This window comes from Pelobates fuscus, chromosome 7 (assembly GCF_036172605.1).
Source record: "Pelobates fuscus isolate aPelFus1 chromosome 7, aPelFus1.pri, whole genome shotgun sequence".
Lineage (NCBI taxonomy): Eukaryota > Metazoa > Chordata > Amphibia > Anura > Pelobatidae > Pelobates > Pelobates fuscus.
Genome location: NC_086323.1, coordinates 149,201,026 through 149,222,300, shown reverse-complemented (window position 1 = coordinate 149,222,300; position 21,275 = coordinate 149,201,026). Strand labels below are relative to the sequence as shown.

The following is a 21,275-nucleotide window of genomic DNA, read 5'->3' as shown; positions in this document are numbered from 1 at the left end:
ACACCAACTTAACGGCTGAAAACCGAACTGAAATGCTTCAAATCCAGGCTTAGATTTGAAAAAAAAAAAATCATAACGATTTTCCTGCTGGCATTAGTAGCAGCCAGCAGACAAATAGTGAAAAACTCTCGGCGGTGCGAGGGTTAACTCTGTGTCAGTCGCCACATTAAAGTAAAATAAATAAATGTAATTAATTAATTAAAAAGTCTATGGGGAGTGAATAAGACCCCCTTATTGCAGACCCCCATCTGGCAATGGGGCATATCTACTAAACATTAAAAATTATCAACTGTACAATTACTGCTGCCCATTTAATAGGAAGGCTCAATTTCGGCCCACCCAACTGCCCCCACCTGTAGCCAGCAGGTGGAGTTATCACACAAAAAATGGGGTAAATCTAAACTCATCTGTAAACAGCAGATGGGGGCTATTAATTTTATACTGGCGGAATCTGTCTACCCCAGTCACCACCCATTGACAATGGGTGGAGGCTTTAAGTATGTATGTAATACAAAGGGGGGGGAGGTCCTAATTTCCCCAACCTAGCCCCCAGCCATGGGTGGTGGGTGGGAGTTCTAAATATAATAGAAGGAGGCATCTAATGTCCCAACCTGTGTAGCGCGTGCGGGTTCAGTTAATAAAAAGGGAGGGCCTAATATCCCCACCACAGCCCCCACCCATTGGCAGCAGTGGGGGGTTCTAATAATTGCTGTATATTCATGAGTGAGACCCTGAATATTAATACTATATATTTCTAGAGAAGTTAGGCTTGCCTGTCGGAGCACTCAGATTGAGAGCACTCTGACTGATATTGCATAGAGTGGAAAAGACACTATGCAAGCTCAGTCTGATCTTTTTTTATTTATTTTTTGCAAATTGTGTTTTATTTTGTTTGTTTGTTTTAAAGAGTACTGTTGTGGCTGTGATTGTGTATTTTAATGTGGTCTAAAACATCATAAGCTGCAGTTCTGTCTTAAGCCTTTTCATTTCCTTCCCCCCCAACCCGTCTATCCAAGACCAGAAGTTCTGTGACTGTCCAATTACAGACTCTCCAAAGCAGCTAAATGAAAAGACTTTACAATGGAGTTGCTCTGGGCAAGATGCCTCTTGAATTTAGCTCCGCTGAGCTAAGGATCCAGGAAGTAATAAGGGTGTAACAAGGATAATTTATAAAAATGCAATTTGTTATTAAAATCGACACTGTTTCTAAAAACTCTTAATGCATGTCCCTTTAATTATAATGGGGTGGCTATGATATTGGGGACTCCTAGCCACCTGAGGCAGGGACAATTCCACAAATTGTAGGGGTAGACTGTAGCACTGGTAGGATCATGAGGGGCACTATGCTTGCTCTGTCATTTACAGGGCCCAGCAATAACCGCTCAGTCATTAGTCTTTAAAGTTTTGTAGAGTTTTGTACAGAACCTATGCCCCCACCTGCCGCATGGTTTTGTAGATACACAAAACCATGCGGCAGGTGGGGGCATAGGTTCTCCAAAACCTCCCTTATAGTAATTTTTTTTTTCTTTGAACAATTTTAACGTAGCAACTGGCTAGCAAGTGCTGGTCAGTCGCAGCATAACTAAACCTTGCATTGCCAAAAGGTTTGAACTATTTACCAACTAGTACTATCACTAACAACTAACAACTAACAACAAAACAAAATAAAGATCATTTGTAAATGTGCAATCTCCTGCCGGATGCATTCGGATGCATTCATTTGATTAACGTCAGTGGTTTGTGTATATTTCTGTATATATATTTCTGTGTATATTTGTAAAAATACTTTATTTTGTATAGAGATCGGAAGTGAGAGCACTGATTTTAATCCGGATACTGAATGCGATTGCTGCAGGTTTTCTCGGGTTCCGATCATATTTTTCTCTAGTAAATAAGAAAATCTAAAATTGGTTGAAATTTTATTTATTTATTGTAAACATGATATCTAGAAAGTAATAAACTTAATAATGGCAAACAAAATTATATGTAAAGGTAATAATGAAAAAAAAAAGAATGTTATCAGTCTATAATTTTACATATTTTTTTCAAGTGCAACTGCTTATATTTATAGGTATTAGTCATATCCCCCCCTTTTTTTTTTCTTTATCTCATTCAATTAACAGCACAGCTAAATTTTAGCTATGTGTGCACCTACTGCTAAAATATTTAGGATATTAGTCAATGAATCAGAAGCTAGCATAGGTCATGCTGCCACCTAGTGGTTAGGTTGGAGAGAGTTTGCTAAAATAAATATTGTGCATTATTATTTTATTATTTATATAGCATCAGCAAATTCCATAGTGCTGTACAATGGATATACTAACAGACACTTAATTGTAACCAGACAAATGGACGCACAGGAACAGAGGGCTTGAGGGCCCTGCTCAATGAGCTTACATGTTAGAGGGAGTGGGGTATAGTGACACAAAGGGTGACACTGTTATTTTTGACAGTTGCAGGAGAGAAGTCAATAGGGGGAGGGGTGGGGGCGAGGGGGAGGGGTGGGGGCGAGGGGGAGGAAAACCCACAAACAGTTTAAGTGATATGCTTTCCTGAAGAAGTGTGTTTTCAAAGATTTTTTTGAAGGAGTGGAGACTGGGTAAAAGTCTAACGGAGAAGGGAAGGGAGTTCCAGAGATAAGTTGCAGTCCTGGAGAAATCTTGGAGGTGAGCATCAGATGTGGGAGTATGGACAGAGTATAGGCATATGGGTTATGTCATGTTACAGCCGCTATTATTATAGAGTTGGGTAATTAAGAAGGTACTGAGTTTTTTATTTCCAACTGAATGATGAGAAGAATGAGACTAAACTTTTGTGAACTCGTTTTTAATGTTAGAGAAATAAACCTAATTTTTACACGCAGTCTATTAAATAAAAAAAATAAAAAACTAACAAAAGGCTTACTCTAATACTTAAGTGTGTTGGAAATTAAGTTATTTTAAACATAGTAACTGCAATTATTTGTGTTTATTACCTTTCAAACAGGAAACACTAAAAACAAAATACTGAAAAACTTATTTTGTAAAAGTTTTGATCTAAACACTAAAACATGTTTGCCAATATATATTTTTTTATTTCTTCTTACATAAATTACTTTGTGCAAACATACATGGCCAATTGTACAAGTAGCACTTTAATTTCATCTTACCTTCCACACATGACGGCTTAGCCCTGGTGGTCCCAGCAACCTGGCCGGGGAAACAGGAGCACTTCACAGTTTGGGACCGTTCTTCAATCCTGTTTTTATTGCAACATCGATGAATTGCAACAACTTCGCAGGTCCCTTGTTTGACTTGGTGATGTCCTAAAAACAATTACAGACAATTATAACGAGCAGATAGCGTCTCTTCTTAAAGCAAGTTAAAATGTATCTGCAGCTGTATTGTCATTTAGAGATCAGGAAGAAACATGCATATCATCTTGCTAGTCAAGGTCATATTGTGTGGAGTAATCTCGTATTAAATGTACAATTCATGCACTATAACAACTACAGCTCTCTCACTGACTGAGAATATGCAGCTGATGCTCTTAACCAATCATCTGGCACTGCATGGCAGAGCTTAGGTCAAGGAGGAGGAGGTAGCTAGTACCCAGCTCTGAAACAATTTGACTACTTACACTGAGAGGTCACCAAGGCAAACCTGCCATCATAATGACTACAATGGGCTGACTGCGGTTTTATGAATCATTGTTAGGGGCATGTGAGCACCATTATATTTATTGATGAAGACTCAAGGCTGGGACCTCTTCAGCATTTTTTGATTGCTCAAAACAGCTTAGCTAATATTGCTCCATTTATAAAGTATATATATAGGTCATAGTTAATAGGACACAATAGTATGAGAAGTAAGTAAAGCTCATGTTTCAAACCCTCACACAGCAGGGGGGGTGACCTAAATAGGCAGCAAGACATTATAGCATTTATAATATGTGTTAATATTCAGTTCTAAAAAGTATCACCATGGAAACCAGTAGAAGCAACAGGCACATTCCAACCTTTTATATTTTTGCACCACTTGAGTGGCGTTTTTAACACCATTTTACTTCCAAAAAATGACATTTTGTATATTTAACATAACATGAATGATTTACAATTGAGTTTGCGCAATTATAGACTCATTCTGATGGTGAGTACATTTGAGAATTAAACATTGTGTATGTGAATGTTTATTTTTTTTTATCACATAATCTAAACTAGGCTATGCTTCAAAAGACATGTTAAATAGAGTACATTTATCCTCTGTTCATACCAGGGCCGGAACATCCTATAGGCGACTTAGGCAGTCACTCCCACCTGCCAGTCACTCAATGTAGCATTGTGATGTCACATGATGGGCAAAACATTTGGGGTGGCTGCAAATTTTTGTTTGCCTAGGGCTGCAAAAATCCTTGCACCGGCCCTGGTTCACAATCCCACCTCTGATGCTCACCTTCAAGACTTATCTAGGGCTACATCGTTCCTGTGGAACTTGCTTCCCTTTCACCCAGTCTCCACTCCTTCAAAAATTATTACAACCTCACTCCTTCACAAAAGCATATCAATTAAACTGTTTATAGTTATCAACTGATTCCTCTCCTGCAAATGTCATTAAAAAACACACTAATTCTTCAGTGTATACTATTCTACTAATCTACTTCTTTAATACTATCCTTACCTTTTGTGTCACTTTACCCCACTCCCTCTAGCATGTAAGCTCATTGAGCAGGGCTCTCTACCCCCTCTGTTCCTGTGCGTCCAACTCGTCTAGTTAAAATTACATGTTTGTTAGTCTACACATTGTACAGCGCTGTGGAATTTGTTGGCGCTATATCAATAATAATAATAATAAGATCCACAGTATAAAGTGGATGTGAAAGATTACAGGTAATCATGTAGACCACATTTGCATAGCACTTCTCAGAAGTGTAAGTGCCATGTCTGGAAAAACTTTGAGAAATCCGGTTGACGGATGAAGGATTAGTAGTTGTGCCTTTTTTTCTGATAAAAGTTAAATTATGTATGGCTCTACAAGTTCTGGCAAAGCTAGAAATTGAGCTATATTGTTGTTCAAACCATGATTTATGTGTACCAACACTTTTTATATATAATTTTGTTTAGAAGAAATAGGGCTTTCATTTCACATCAACTATTTATACATGAAACAATTTCGAATGAATAAAATCTATAAAAGTGTGAGAAATTAAAACATTTTTATTTTCCAAGTTCTGCATGGCATTTTAACTAAAAATGTCCTTATACTGTTAGCTTATACTGCAATACAACACACATATTCGTGTGCTGTGATGTCCTATGAGTACTACGATGCCCCCCATGTGCAGCTTTGATACTGCTTTGGAAAGTTACAGGGTCAAATAAGGAGCTTGCCCATTTCATTTTTACACATTGAAATTTGCCGGATGGCTTTGCTGGGCTTATGTTGCGTTGAGACCATATGACAGCCCAGGAATGAGAATTACCCCCATCATGGCATACCATTTGTGAAAGTAGACAACCCTCAGTATTCAAAATGGGATATATCCAGCCTTTTTTAGTAGCCACTTAGTCACAAACCCTGGCCAAAGCTATATTTGTGTTTTTGCATTTAAAAATAACCAAACAAACTGCACTTTCACTGATGATATTATTGTTATTATATGTTTTACTTCTCTAAAACACTTTTATTTGTGATCAGTGATGTCTCACTGATACAAAAGTACCCCCGGCCGCCCTCCTTCCCTATGTACAGATTTTATACGGTTTGGAAATTTCTCTGGTATTTCTCTCTGTGTTGTCAGGCTGGACGCCTAATATATAATTAATAAAATAATATTATTATACCTAAATATTATATAAAATACTATAGAATAATATCATATTATATATATATATATATATATATATATATATATATATATATATATATATATATAGTATCAAAATACACTTGGAATGAAATTATAAATATGGTACCCTTTGTATGGATGTATATATAGGTGTGCATGCATATATATTTGTGCACATTGAGTGTATTTATATGTACGTCCATGTATTTTTGTATATGTATTCTGGCTTGACCCCCTTAGGTAAAAGAAAAGCTTACCTTACTTCCTGCGCCAAGTAGGTGTGCCGGCGCTGGCCCCACCCCAGATCTGCCTCCTTGTGCTGCACACTGTTCACCTCCAGGAATGGCCACTGGAGGTGTCCCTAGTGGGCAATGTAAACACTGCCTTCTCTCTGAAAAGACAGTGTTTACATGAAAATGCCTGCATGGAATGATTATACTTACGAAAACAACTACAATAAGTGTCCCTTTAAGAAAGACTTTAGAAAGGGAAGTTCTCACGAAAGTTTGCCATTCCAAAATTCTGCTAGTCGAATAAAAAGGAATAAAATGTACTAATTTAAATTCTTTATTTTTGTCTCAGACTCACTGTTGTAAAAAAGCGTCGCACAACAAACATTTTAAACAAAATAATATATGATGAGATAATGGAACTATAATCGGACACTGAAACTTCCGAACACCACTGGACTTCCTTCATCGCCTTCATTCGATTCTATAGACCTTAGAAGAACACTGTTCGGTGGAATCGTTTGTCTGGATGAGGGGAACAAGCTCCATGGTTCAAACAGAGACTACGTTCGGTATTTTATTCATTTTCATGTTACCAAAGTTGGCCAACCGCTAGCCCTGTTTTCATGGAACCGTTTTTGGCATAGGACCATGTGCGCAGTCGGTCAAATAATTGACTTTGATGGAAATCTCAAACCCCTGAACCGATCTGAGTGATTTTTGGACATGTTTGTCACCCAGATCGGGGCTATCAGGGAATGTAGCTTTTGTTGGCTTTTAGTGTGTTTTGAATGTACTTTTGGGGTGTTTGTAAATGTTATGTTTTTCTGTGCCTGGAGATAATTGAGTTTGTACAGTTCCTGACTCAATTATCTCCCAGGCACAGGGGAGGGATTACCCTGTTTTGTGTGGGAGTGTCGAGGGCGTGTTTTCTGTGTCCTTGTACTGCATAAAAGCAGGCCATTGAGCCTGGATTAAACAGATCATCTTACCCCTTCATGAAGTCTAGGCTCATGTTTGGGGGATTGGGAGCTATATTCACTACAGCGTTTGGGACTTGGGAGATTCTTCATGGATGTACTCAGCTGGAGTACTGGGATCTGTTACAGACAGGCATGTCTTTAAAAAGACTTTTGGTACTAGGTATAGGGGTTACTGCTTTCCTTGGGGTTTAACACCTCACTGCCTTTAAAATGTATCTAGTCTCTAGTAAGTCATAGGTGGAGGCAGGGGGGGGGGGGGGATTTGGCCTTAAGGCTAACTCTATTCAGCAAGCCCACGCTGTGTGTTTACACCTTTTTAAAATTGTAGTGTTAATGGGTGGTAGTAGTGGACTAATGGTGAACTATGTATAGTCAAGAACTTTTAAGTGGTTAATGTAGGTGGTTGCTGCTACATAGGTGTCTGCCTCAGCTCGCTGTGATATGAACGGGGTGATGTTCCTTGGAACCCATCTGTGGGTCACAGCCAGGGCTTTCTTTTGTCGCAGAGATTCTTGCAGGAGGTCGAGGATACCCAGAAGGGCACATGCTCAGGTCATATCCTGAACTGTATAGGTTGCACCTCCATCTGTGATTTGGAGAGAACAGGGTGTCTTCCAGTTGTATTGAATCATGCATTCTTAAAGTAGAGAGGTGAACAATTGCAGTGATCTTCTCCAAGATAATGTGCTACCGGAGACATCATTATAGAATGAGAGGTTCATTCTTTCAAATGCAAACTGGGAAGGGAAGTCCTTTTAAGAGCAGCCGTCTTGATGACTAACCCCTCATATTTTAGAAGCATATGACCAGGTCTCTTGTAGCTGTGTCAGGGGCTTTCTTAGACTTGGGGATGTGTAAAATAACTTCTAGGGCGACAGCCTCCAAATTAGCAATTCTCTGTGTTTGGCCGTCTGAGGACATTTCCAGGGTGCTCTGTCTGCCCACAAGGCCACAGAGGTCTGTGCGGAGGGAGGCCACATCGGCTTGTATATTCTTTTGCATGTTGGAAAGCAGGTTTTTCAGTGCCCCCATCATGACAGGCTGGGAGTCAGGGCTCTGCGGGGTCTCAGGGATTGGGGCTCATGTAGGTAAGTTTCCAGCTACCTCGTCAAGTGGGTCTTCCCCTGAGGAGTCTGAGTAGTCCCCCATGTAGTCGACTATCTTGGGCCCAGCCACTCCGTGCATTTGGCGAAAGATGTTCGCCTGATCAGCACCGGCACCATCCAGGTCTTGAAGTCTAATTTTTTTTTTAGCTGTTTGACGTTGTTCGGGACGGAGCACAAGCTGGAGCTGAAACGTTGATCTATTTTTCTGCTATGAATTAAAAGCAAAGTTTTATCTTTTGGATTAAGGCCTTGGAGTGTGCTAATTTATTCTCTCTCTCTCTCTCTCTCTCTGAATAAAGAGAGAGCACTCAATGGATTTGACACAGCACTCTCACACAGCAGTGTATGTATGTATCTGTATATATATATATATATATATATATATATATCCACTGGAAATTCCACACATGACTCGGATCTGTGGCAATTGCTGCAGGGGAAGTGCCTTGGTTGTCAGGCAATCCCACAGATTGGGTCAGACGAGGTGGTTGAGTATTTGGGCTGGAGGAAGGGCCCACATATTATGGTGTGCTATGGTGTGCTATGCCGCCCTAACTGTGTTAAAGTCCTTTTTTTCTAAGTCAGCATAGCATGCCCTAACTTTGGAAAGGGGTTAAGATATGTGCAGGCAATAGTGACATGACATTTTTACCACATCACTGCAGTCCAGAGATTCTATCACATTATATTACGAAAGAAAAACTCTGATCTTAGCATGTTTTTTTATTATAGACGCAAACATGTTGTTTTCTAGTAATTTTTACAAGACTCTTAAGATAAGCTGCTTTGTATGTTCTTTGCCTCTGTAGCAGCTGGTTTCTCTTTCTGAATGCCTGCCTTTTGCCAAATGATCATCTGCTTGTTGAAAAACTGCTACTTCCTGCTGCTTTCTCAGTTTATCAATGACACAAAAGGCATTGTTTATTCACATAACTTACAAAAGCTCAAAGTGAGAAAAGAGGGTAGAGATTACTGGTTTTCAAACAAAGATAAGATAGAGCCAAGATAGTAATTGCTACTAAAATATGAACTGAGCATTGAAGGTTGTCTTAATTTGCCAGACACACATAAAAGCTTTGTTTAATTTATTTATTTATAAACTTGAAAATGTTAACCCTATTCCAGAGCAATTGACTTCTGATCTCACCTCCTGCCAATATTACTTTATTTCAACTCATCGCACATTTACCAAAGAAGTAGTTCCTTTCACCAACACATATGGGGTAAAACATCTATGGCTACATGCTGATTTATGTATTTTGAAGTAGCCTAAGCAGAGCTCACTGTAGTCTCCTTGCCCCACCAAAACAGCCAAGGACAATGGAGGATACATGACCAGGTCACCCAGTGGTGCCAACATATTTCCCTCATGCTCTTCCCATATTCCAGTATAAGAAGGGTTTGTGAAGACCTATGCTTTTCTTGACCAGTAGGTAATGATTTTCTTCTTGAAAATGGTTTATTATCACAATACACAGTCCAGGACATTCATGAAAGCCGTCCAAGTTCCAAGAAAGTCTGAAGTTGTTCTCATTGCAAATGATAGCTCTACTGGTTATTAACTAATATATACTTGATATTAAGGCATTGCTTGATGCTCTCATTATTTTGATTTTGTACCCATACACAGGCATATAGAAAGATACAGTACATGTATTTTTTAAAAACAAGAAACAAAAGTTGACACGTTTATAATAAATGGAAAAGTAGACTTGATCCAATGGCACAATTAAGCATCAAGAGACCCATTCTTGCAGCTTTTAAAGACCACCATTGTACCATCCAGTCCCGATTGCATTTTTTCTTATTTCATTATGGACAATGATGGAGTAGGAAGGGTCATCGTCCTATAGCCTCACGCTAGTTACCTTTGATAGCCTTGGAATATTGGCCCTGCATTTTTACATCACTCCTTGGCTACTTGTTTTTAGTATCTATGTCAAATGCAAATTGTTATTGAGATTGATATTTTTAAATAATACTTGAAACTTTATTAATATCATCCATTTGAGCGGCGGTATAGACATGTAAATATTTGAGTTGTTCTGAGGATAATAGTAGAATTTTTTTGCCAACATACCTGAGTATTGCAGCATGCAATGATACCTTTGGACTTACCAAGTCTTCTTTGGACTTACATAATACTTACATATTACTTAAAAGACAAGCTTTGGAGAGTTTTCCTCTCTTCCTCATGTGCTTCAGACCTGAACAATATTTCACACACTTTCACGCACTTTAAACCAGCTTTACCACTTTTGAGAATATTAGATTTGCAATGCCGTACATAAAATGTATTCACCACAAACTAAAAGCATCTGTTCGCTCTTATTTTATTTCCTATATATTTCCTTTATTTTATATATATATATATATATATATATATATATATGTTTTGTTTTGTTGCCTAGCAACTTGAAAATGTTCACTACTAGATCCACACTAGGGTTTAATTATAAAAAAAAATAAATTAAGGATCAATGTTAGTAATTTAGCACTAAATGGAAACTAATAAAATGTTCAAATTTTTCCACTTTTCTGACTTCTCCAGAATTTCTTTCAATACATTGTCTTCATTGTCTCAAAGACGTTCAAATTTAAAGGGTCTGTCTAAGTACCATAACTACTACATCATGTTGTACTACTACATCATTTTGCCTCGATCCTGACCATCTTTTGTGAGATTCCTAATGCAGCTGTCCCTACGTCCGAATTAGTGATGTCTGTTCCTCTTGCATTTGGATCCTCACATAATGCTGATGAATTCAGTCCAGATGCAGGTGTATTGAGATCACGAAATCTAAAGTAAGTACTGCAATGTGCTGCAGTGGTTTTGGTACACAGACTGTTCCATTGGTTCTTTTTGTATTGATTAAGTAATGTAATAATGTGTTTTTTAGTAGTTTTATTTAAAAATCGGAGATAGCCAACTATCCAGTTGACATTATTAATGTATGGAGCTCTGCATATAACTGTAAATTATTAGTCACTATTTTCATTAAATAAAAAGTCACAATATTTGGGCAGTTGTAACCTATGCTCCACCGATATCAGAGCCAAATAAATGATTGATAGTTTATTCTAAAAATGCTAATTTTATGGTTATTAAATTGCCCAAGAGAATGTTTTCCACTGACTGGCAAATCAGACTTTCAGGGCTATGTGTATCCACTGGGAAACGTACTGTGCCCTTTTGTTTCACCTCCAAGCTGGCTTAGGGATATTGGGTAAATTGCCGTCTGGTGGACCAGTGTCAATGAAAACCTGCAGCTCTCCAACACTAGAACTCTCGTAAGTATGATGGACCGCAGCTAGACATCAGCAGGTCACATCTTGAAAAGTTGTGATATTTCCTTCAAAGAGACAGTAATTAAGCATTGGTAAGAGGAGTGACTCTCCAGGGCAGTTAAGGGCAGATACACAGCATAATTGCCTTAGGAATTATTACTGACACCTTCATACCTATTAACAAAATGCAAGACAGACAATATTGTATGCATGGGTTAATTTATTAGTCGTTCTAAAATCCAGTTATGGTCAGGTGGCAGCCCCAATTTCCATGTATCTTTCTGGCTCATATCTGATCATGCGCAGTCTTAAATAGCACTTTCTATTAAAGTGCTCGAAATGTTAGGGAAAAAAAAAACCAGCAGGGCCCTCTACTTATTTTGTGACAGTATATCTAATTATATATAACTCTTTATATTTACAGATATGATGATGGGTTATAGCTTTGCTACTTTTCCCGCGTCAAGGCTCTCTCAGTGCTACTTACCTCTTCTCCTGCAATGTCATGGAGGAGGTATGGCCAATGGTCGAATCCAATGCCTGTCATAGAGATTTCAATAGATCTGCGCGTGTAAGGCTCATTCAACCAGAGGAGGAGTGGTCTTGCAAATTGTGTAGGAGTGCAGTAGGTTTCATGTGCTGCCTATACATTATCTCTGTAGCATGCATGGAGCTGATTTACACTGATTCAAATTTCCCTGCAGACTCCTATCCATGGCTTGAATGCAAACAGGTCATGTTTTAGGAGATGCAAGATCTGGAAAATTTTACCTTTTGAAACAAAACTCAGGAGCAGCAAGGATGTGCTTTTTTACCTGCCTCTAGACTTGTGAGTGTGTGGCTGTCTGTGTCTATGTATTTTGTCTGTGTATGTGTCTATGCTTTGCATATGTGATATTTTCTGTTATTGTGCTTTGGTGACTTTGTACTTGCTTACCTAATTCTAGTGTGTATGCAGTGGCGGAACTACAGCTGTCGCAGGGGTCGCAGCTGGGACCGGGCCCAGCCGCCCTGCGGACCCCTGGGACCCCTGGGACCGGGGGCCACGATGGCATTCTGGTGCGGCCCTGGCCCGCACTGTATAACCACCAGGGCCGCACATTGAAGGTGGCCCATTGGGTGGGCCATGCCGTTAAGGTCACCCAATGACAAAGCTTTTCCAGGGGGCCCGGTCAGTGCCTCGGCCCTTTAACAGTGCAACTGGGCCCCCTGTGATGAAGTCAGAACTGGAAGGCGGTGACAGCCCCAGCCACTCCTCCCTGCAACAAGCAAGCTGTGCAGGACTAGAATATTACCACAGAATAGGAACTGCTGTGTCTCAAAGGTAGATAGCAGGCCCAGGACAGCAAAGTACCCAGGTTCAAATCCCCTGTTGGGTACTTATAGGGCGGACACACCTAGCCGTCTGAATGGCACGATAAGACACCGTGACAGTATCTGTGTCTATGTGTGTGTATCTGTATGCTAGTGTGTGCCCTATGTATCTGTACTAGGATCTGAGTGTCATTCTGTGTATCTGAATTTTTGTCCTTAAGTGTCTGTGTATCTGCATATGTGTCTATAGGTGTGTCTGCGTATCTGTATTTGTGTCAGTGTTTGTATCTGTAGGAGTCTCATTCTGTGTATCTCAACGTGTGTCATTCTGTGTGTCCGTGTATGTGTTGTAGTGTGTATTGGCATGTACATTAGTATGTGTTTGTCTGTCTATCTGCATGTGTTTCAGTGTCTGTGTAACTGTCACCCCACCACACACACTGTCACCCCTCTTCACCCTGCCACACCCACAATAACTCACTCTCCCCTGTCTCTGCCAAATTCATCCTATTACACTCACCTAATCTAGCACTGTCACACTCATTCTCCATCACGCTGTCACACTCGCCCCTTTCACCCTATTACATTAACCTCTCCAATTCTGTCATACTCAGTCCCCCCAACCATGCCACACTCACTCTCTGGGGTGTGAATGAGACATATGGAGAGGTTGTGGGGTGAGACGTATGGGGGGCTATTTTCACACTAGGGCCCCCCCATATGTCTCACCCCACAACCCCTCCATATGTCTCAGGTTTGTGGTTACCCCTCTGTGTGTGCGCATGTGTGTATCTATGCAAGAGTTTGCAGTCTCTGTAAATATTTTTATTCATACACTACCTTTCCATGAACACAAATACAAACAGGCACTTTGCTCATTAACAAGGCCTGTAATTGTGGGAGGGGCATATGACTCACCTTCTACCTACTTAAGGGACACCCCTTACCTGGCTCCATACCGTCCGAGGTCAGCGCTGCATCCTGAATCCACTTCCGGTTCACGGACGGCGCCATCTTGCTTTCGGGAAAACTCTGCGTCTCGTTGGTGTTAGCTGTGTCCAGGAACTCCTTTCAGATCTTTCCTCCCGGCCAGCCACGCACAAAAACCCGGTCTTCATTGTTGATTGAGTCCTCAGGTCTTCAAAAACGTAAGTCCGTCGCCCGGATCACTTCCCACGGCGTCGCGATTTTTCACGGCCTTACTTTACGGCCGCACGCTTTACGGCCAAGTCACAGGCGAATTAACCCTCTGGTTTCCGGAAACCTATGTACCGTGTATGTAGCAATCGTATGCATCCTTATTCAGTATTCACAGTATGTTACCATGTTTCTATTTATCCTTATAAAATTTTCTGTACTTGGCAATTATCCTGGTAAATAAGCTTAATCATAGTCTTTTATTAAGTACCTCTGTATATATATTTTCATCTTGATACTTCATCTATTTTATACATACACACACACACAGACTGTATTTTATATACATATGATGTTTAAAGCATATCCTCCCCATTCATGTGTTATAAATTATACTTAAGTGAGGGCTCAGGATATATTATTAAATTGGGATATATTAGTATAACATCCTGTTATACAACAGTTATGGTTAGCCTACATTACGGCTCCTTTTTCTGTCATGCTCGTACAACATACCACAAGCTCAAGGACACGGTCCTATTTTCTAAGAGTATAATGGAGATATGATGTTATTACAACCATGTACACTACGATTACATGGCACTAACTATTCAGGCCATTTCTTATCATACTCATACGAAATACCACGAGTATATAAGAACACGGTCCTACCTTCCACAGAGGGTTTCGGGTTGAATCACACGCATTGGTTCAACCACTCATACGTCACAACATTTTCTGCATAGATTGTCATTTCACATAATTTCACATGGCATTTACAAACTCAGGCCTTTTCTTGACACACTCAGACGCTGTAACACGAGTATTCAAGAACACGGCATATACGTCTCACAAGACTTTCGGTTTTTGAATCACACGTTCTGGTTCATACGTCACTTTACAGCAACATTTATGATTCTGCATATTGTCATTTTCACATTAAAAAGTCCCTTACATTCCCAGATCAGTTTAGTGACATGCATATCATCTGATCACCTTCCATATATACACATTACACGGCCAATCCCCTGCTGCCAGGTATTGGACTCAGCGTAACGCTTGTCACCAAGCATGGGCAGTCATGTCACTATCCTACTCATAGACTTTTACACCTCCCACACATACTGCTAGAAGCCCTAATCCCAGCCTATACAGATTACACAGGTCTCACGGGATCCATTCTCACTCTATCCCTTTTTAGGTTTATCCAGGTTTTCATACCTGTCGATTCTCAAAACTTTATACATACTACCAGGTACGTAAGCCTGCTCACGTTGTAGTTCACATACGTTTCATTCTTCTAGGCCATAGAGTACTGGCAAGTTAGGGGTATAGGCCCAAATAGGTATCTCCCTTCTTGGCATTTCTGCCTATCGTTTAGTGGTCCGCGAGGCCAACACCCCGCCTCCAAGTTTCGGAGGCAAACGCCATCGGGCCACACGTGAGTTAGCCGCCTCGCAATATTTATAGAGAGGGCCTCACCTGTCACTCCCTCCCCCTGTTTTCTTTTACTATCACCGAGAGGCCTACGATTCCTGCCACTACGACGGGTGGCCTCAATAACCCCTCGCGCCAACTCATAGACAGAGCCTCTCATAGCCACTTGGCAACTAGCAGGGCCTCACCTGTCACCAAAGAGCAAGATTAATGGTTTTGCCTTACCCGGCATAATTAGCCTGCCAGTACATCCCCTAGGATTTTTCCAAAGTGTCTGGCGCATTCTCACAGTACGGGACAAGGTCCAACTGGAGCAAGATTGATACAGTCATTTTCTGCAGACACTTTGCAGGTCTGAGAACACCGGCCCGTGCATACTGCTCCTCCATGGCCATACTGCCAATTTTTGTCCTACCACTGCAAACGAACCTACTACCTCACAGGGCACTGGTTCCGCTGGTTCAGCAGAGGAAACGCCCAAAGATAAACTGGGTCGTCCTATCAAGTTTTTGGGGAAATCCCAAATATGTAATAATTTCAATGTCTGTGCATGTAATTACAGTGGATGTAGGTTATTGCATATATGTTCAAACATGCTTTAGAGCACAGGCGAAAACTATGTGTCCAAATAAAATGTACCCTAAGCAATACTTACGGATATAAAGGGAAATCTTCCCACAAACAAAGATTTATCATCGATCTGTCTGCACCTCACACCTCTGCCACACCGAGTCTGAACTCCCTTATCCCCTCTGAGGAATTTTCTCTTCACTACTCCACCATAGATCACGCCATTACGGCTATCATGCAGGCAGGTGTCGGAGGACGGCTCAGCAAGACTGACATAACACATGCTTTCAAATTATTGCCTATCCACCCTACACTATGGCACCTGCATGGCATTAAGTGGGCCGGGCACTACTACTTTTTCTCACGTTTAACGTTTGGTTCAAAAGTAGTCCGGCCATTTTCGACATATGCGCCGAAACACTATGCTGGTTATTGTTAAATGTAGCCAGATGCCCTACAGTTATACACTACTGGATGATTTCTTACTGATCGAAGAGAATATTTCTCCACCCAGTAGCCTCATAGAAACCATCAGTCTTTTTAAACAGGTGGGCGTCCCAGTTTCCCCCACCAAAACCGAAGGACCAGATACAGTTATCACTTTCCTAGGAATCATACTAGACTCAGCCACAGCCAGCAAGCCAGCCTGCCACACACCAAGATAGAGAACATTCTTACCAACATCAACCTTTACTTACACCTCGGTACTTGCAACCGCAAGAATTACAATCTCTACTTGGGTCACTAAATTTTGCCATGCGCATTATACCCCAAGGCCGGGCTTTCATCTCACGACTCCTAAACATGTTCCCACTGTTTAGCATGATGCACACAGGTTACCCCTGGATACCCAGGCCACGGCAGACCTACTTATGTGGAGAAACTTTTAACCACCTGGAATGGGAAAAGCATGTTCCCCCCTGAATTGTCTGACTCTTCACCTACCATCTGGTCAGACGCGGGTCTACCACAGGTTTCGCGGTAATTTACGGGAATGAATGGCTTTGGGGTAGTTGGCCTCCAGAGGTTCAGGACCTGGAGAGTTTTTCCAACTACTTCAGCTCTATTTGAGATATATCCCATTGTGGCAGCTGCCGTGACATGGGGGCATCTATGGGCAGGTTCGTCAGTACGTTGCTACTCAGACAACCAAGCAACGTACCACATCATAAACAAAGGTCGATCCAAATCACTGACCATTATGAGGTTCTTGAGGAAACTCACCTGGCTGGCCGCGTGTCACAATTTCTTCTTGTTTTGTGTGCATGTCCCAGGTGTATGCAACACGGCTGCTGACCATTTGTCTCGTTTCAATTTACAGGCTTTTCGACAAATACTTCCGTCAGCTGCACGCACAGCCACGACCACTCCACCTTTCCACCAACTAGTCATGGACTAGACGCTATAATGCAACATAGCAGGACATTGTCACAATTAGCGCTATCCGCCAATACCCGGAAGACCTATGACAGGGCTTTCCTTCTATTCAAAAGATTTCTGTCATCACACAATATCGCACAACCTTTCATGATGACATCCTTGTTGGGTTTTGCTTCCTTTTTGCCACCTCAAACTCAAATTATCATACAACACAATCAAGCTATATCTAACAGGCATACAACATCACATGTTAACTTTACAACCAAACAACACAAGTTTCATGTCCTCCTACCAGATCAAAATTATCCTTAGGGATATTCAGAGATCCGAACCCCCACGTACTGCGCAAAGGCTACCCATAGACGTCAATATTTTCAAAGATCTATCCAAACTACTAGATTTAAAACCCTTTGCCAACAACACAAACCTTGTTATAAAAACTGCCATCTATATGGCTTTTTATGGGTTTTAAGACCAAGAGAATTTACCGCCATCTACACAACCCAGTCCACTCACATTCTGCTTCACTCACACTTAACAAAACACATGGATTACTATATCTTGCCTCTGCATCACTCCAAAACCAATCAACACGCACCTCCGGTAGAGGTTAGATACTATCCTACCCACAACGAGTGGTGCCCCGTCACATTACTGGACACATATACCCAGGTTTTACAAGCATCACCATCTCAACCACTTTTGTCTACAAGGTTCGGTACTCACTACCACCACCTTCATGACCCACGTCAGGTCATTACTTACACAACTAGGCCTAAAAGCAAATAACTATTCGGGCCACTCCTTCCGCATAGGAGCAGCCACTACAGCGCTGGAAGTCCTCTGCATACTCTAGATACACACCTAACCCAGTACAAGAAGTTAGAAATGCCTTTCAAGATATGTCTGGTTAAAGTATGTATATTGCTCGTTTCGTAATACATTTAGATTTTCTACTTTTGCCCTCTTTATTTACAGGTCTACCTCATCGTCGGTTCCGGCACACCACAACCGACTTGCTCTTGTAATACCATCCCACACCTAACAGTGTTTGTATCTTCTGTACTATCAGGAGCCCTTAACACAAATATATATATATATATATATATATATATATATATATATATTACATTGTTTAAGCTCCTTGGAGGGGAAGGGGGGACACAACTTACTTTTTTTAATACAGAGACATGCTCTACCATACACAGTCCAAATAAGACAGTGCTGCTTCAGTATGCTTGACTGACATTTTTCCCTGCCAATGCCGATATAAAATGCACCATTTAATTATTTTATTTATTTATGTCTTGCCTGCTATAAACATGGTTAATGAGAAATAAGACACACAAAAAATCACTTTTTTACATGATCTCCAAGTCATTTCAGAAAATGTATCCAATGTCTAGCACAACGGCGAAGCAATCACTTCTAGTTATGAGAATGCAAAGTAATTTTACATTACTCACTGTTGCGTAAAGTTTATCTAAGAATTCCCTATTCTAATAACAGCAGGAGTTATTATCAGCACAGACAAATATTCTCGGAGGCAAATATATGAGATATTAGGGTGAAAAAAAGAATGCAAAGATTGTAAATAAAACAAAAATACACTTTTTTTTTTAAATATAAATGCATTTTAAGAAATCTGGCTTTTAATTTATTATTAGTTTGCTCGGTTGTGTTACTTATCCCAACATTTACCTTTAACGAAACCTTTCGGTATTGCATTTCATTGCTAGTAAATATGGGTAAATGGATCAGTGACGTAGAAGTCAGTTCGGTGACTTCATGCCGCGCTGCTTTTTAAAAATTATTATTATTAATATTATATTATTATTATTTTAATTGTAGAAGGTGTTAGAGTGTTGGTTAAAAATGAATATTGATCTTTCTCTACTTATAAATAACAAGGGACAAGATGATCTTATATTTTCCCATTCCGGAAAAGCAACAGTGTAATTCTCTATACTTTTTCCCTTCAGATTTTTCTAACTCATCTATTGTCACAGTTGCAGGATATCTCAAATAATAATATAAACACTCTTAAACTTGGAGATTTATGAACTGCAATTTGTCAGGATTTGGGCCGATCAGGTGATCGTACGAATACCTGATTTCCGAACCGAAATATAGGCTAATCACTAAACAAATGGCTCTCACAATAGACAAGCATGTCCATTTTGATACGAGATTCGAATTCCATGTGTTATGTAAAAAAAAAAAAGGTTGATGGGAAGAAAGGTGATTGATGGTTAGGGCACCGACATTATATGTTGCTTTTATTCATAGATCAAGTAACAAATGGAGGTTAAAAAAGGTGGAATAGTAAAAAATGATTATATATTTAATAAATATATAAATATAGATTTTTTTTTTTTCTCTACTGGTTACCTCTTCTGGTCTGTAAACCAAATGGTGTGAAAATGTACATATCGGTATACTGCAAAATAAATACAGAATATTTATATAATGTATATATTTTGTATTGCTTTGTCCAATTTTCACTCCGTTTTGTTACGTACAAATTGTTTTTTTCCGAAAAGATTAAATGAAAATTCATCTAACCAAAACAGCAGTTGCATCGTCGAATCCTAAATCGACTGAACCAATTTTTTTTAATTTTTTTTTTGGCCAAATCACGTTTCCCTCATGCATAAGTGTAATCCCCATTATTTGTAGTTAACAGTTTCACTTTCAATATTGTATACTCTAAAGATTGCTTGTGTTTCAAACTCTCACCCTTCTATTTTACTATGAAAATATATTGTAATAATACTACTCTCTTAGCTTGGTGATCAACCTACACTGCATTCCTTTTCAGAAGCAGTAAAATACAATTAAATAAAAATATGGTTAATAGCATTTACTGTCCTGACAGGAAAAGTTGTGCCGAGCAACGTTACTGTACTGACAGGAAAAGTTGTGCCGAGCAACATTACCATCCTGACAGGAAAAGTTGTGCCGAGCAGCATTCATGAACATGGAAACCTGGTAATTACTTTTGGGGTCAAAGGCCAGTCATGGCCAATCAAATCCACAGGAGGGTTTGTGCTGAGCAGCAATCATGCACATGGAAACCTGATAATTGCCTATGGGGTCAAAGGACGGTTACAGCCAATCGGATCCACAGGAGGGTTATTTAAACCCAATTCTCCTCTTGCTCATTGCCCTGTCGTGGTTTCATGCCTATGGTTATCGAGAGTGCGTTCCTGATCTTGATTTTCTGGTATTTGACTTTGGCTTTGTTTTGACTTGCCTGATATCTGGTATCCATGACTTTTGGCTTTCCCTCATCTTTGTGTCTGATTCTGTGTCCCGGACCTCAGCAAGTGTTTTGACTATTATTGGAGAAGTTAAGTCCGTCCATATGTACAGTTATACGTTATCCTTAGTCCTAGGTGTGACACAGTACTGCATGCTGTAATCTTGACACATGCATACATACACACACTCGTACATACACACAGACAAGTGATATTTTTAATATCTCCAGTCACCCTCCTGTTAGCTAACCTTGTGTTTCCAGAAGTGTGGCTTGGAGTCCTGGTCCTGTTGATGGGAGTGAGGGGTCTGGAGCTCTTCGTGCTCCTCTCCCCTCATGCTGTGGCTGCCTCCTCACCCTCCCGCACTGTCTCCCTGCATGACGCGGCGAGAAAGTGACAGGCTGTCACTTTCTCCCAGCAGGCCGATGTTAAAGGGGCCCGGTAGCAGTCTTAAAGGACTGCGGCACCCAAACTACCCCCAAACCTCTTGATTTATTTCGCTCTGCTATGTTCCCTTCAATATCTCCTCACTCAGGTACAATTCTTCTAGTCTGTGTTCCCAAAAGCCGCACGCTCGTATTGGTCTCTTCTGTTTGATAATACTAATGTAGGACTACAATGCACTCAAATTTCAAGCATATGTACTGACATTGTCTTAGATGATTATTACCTAATTGTGAAGTTCTGATTTCATATGGCCCTACAAGGCTGCATTTTTCTTCTTCGGTTAATTTTTTCTTGTAT

The 21,275-nt window shown here is 40.3% G+C and overlaps 1 protein-coding gene across 1 annotated transcript in view; it reads right to left on the bottom strand.

Annotated features, from left to right (window-relative positions):
* TAFA4 (TAFA chemokine like family member 4) overlaps positions 1 to 21,275 on the bottom strand; it is a 195,962-nt gene that overhangs the window by 40,355 nt on the left and 134,332 nt on the right. The window contains exon 4 of the mRNA XM_063427539.1: positions 3,149 to 3,304. Within this exon, the coding sequence (XP_063283609.1) occupies positions 3,149 to 3,304 (156 nt within the window). The remainder of the gene's footprint in view (positions 1 to 3,148; positions 3,305 to 21,275) is intronic.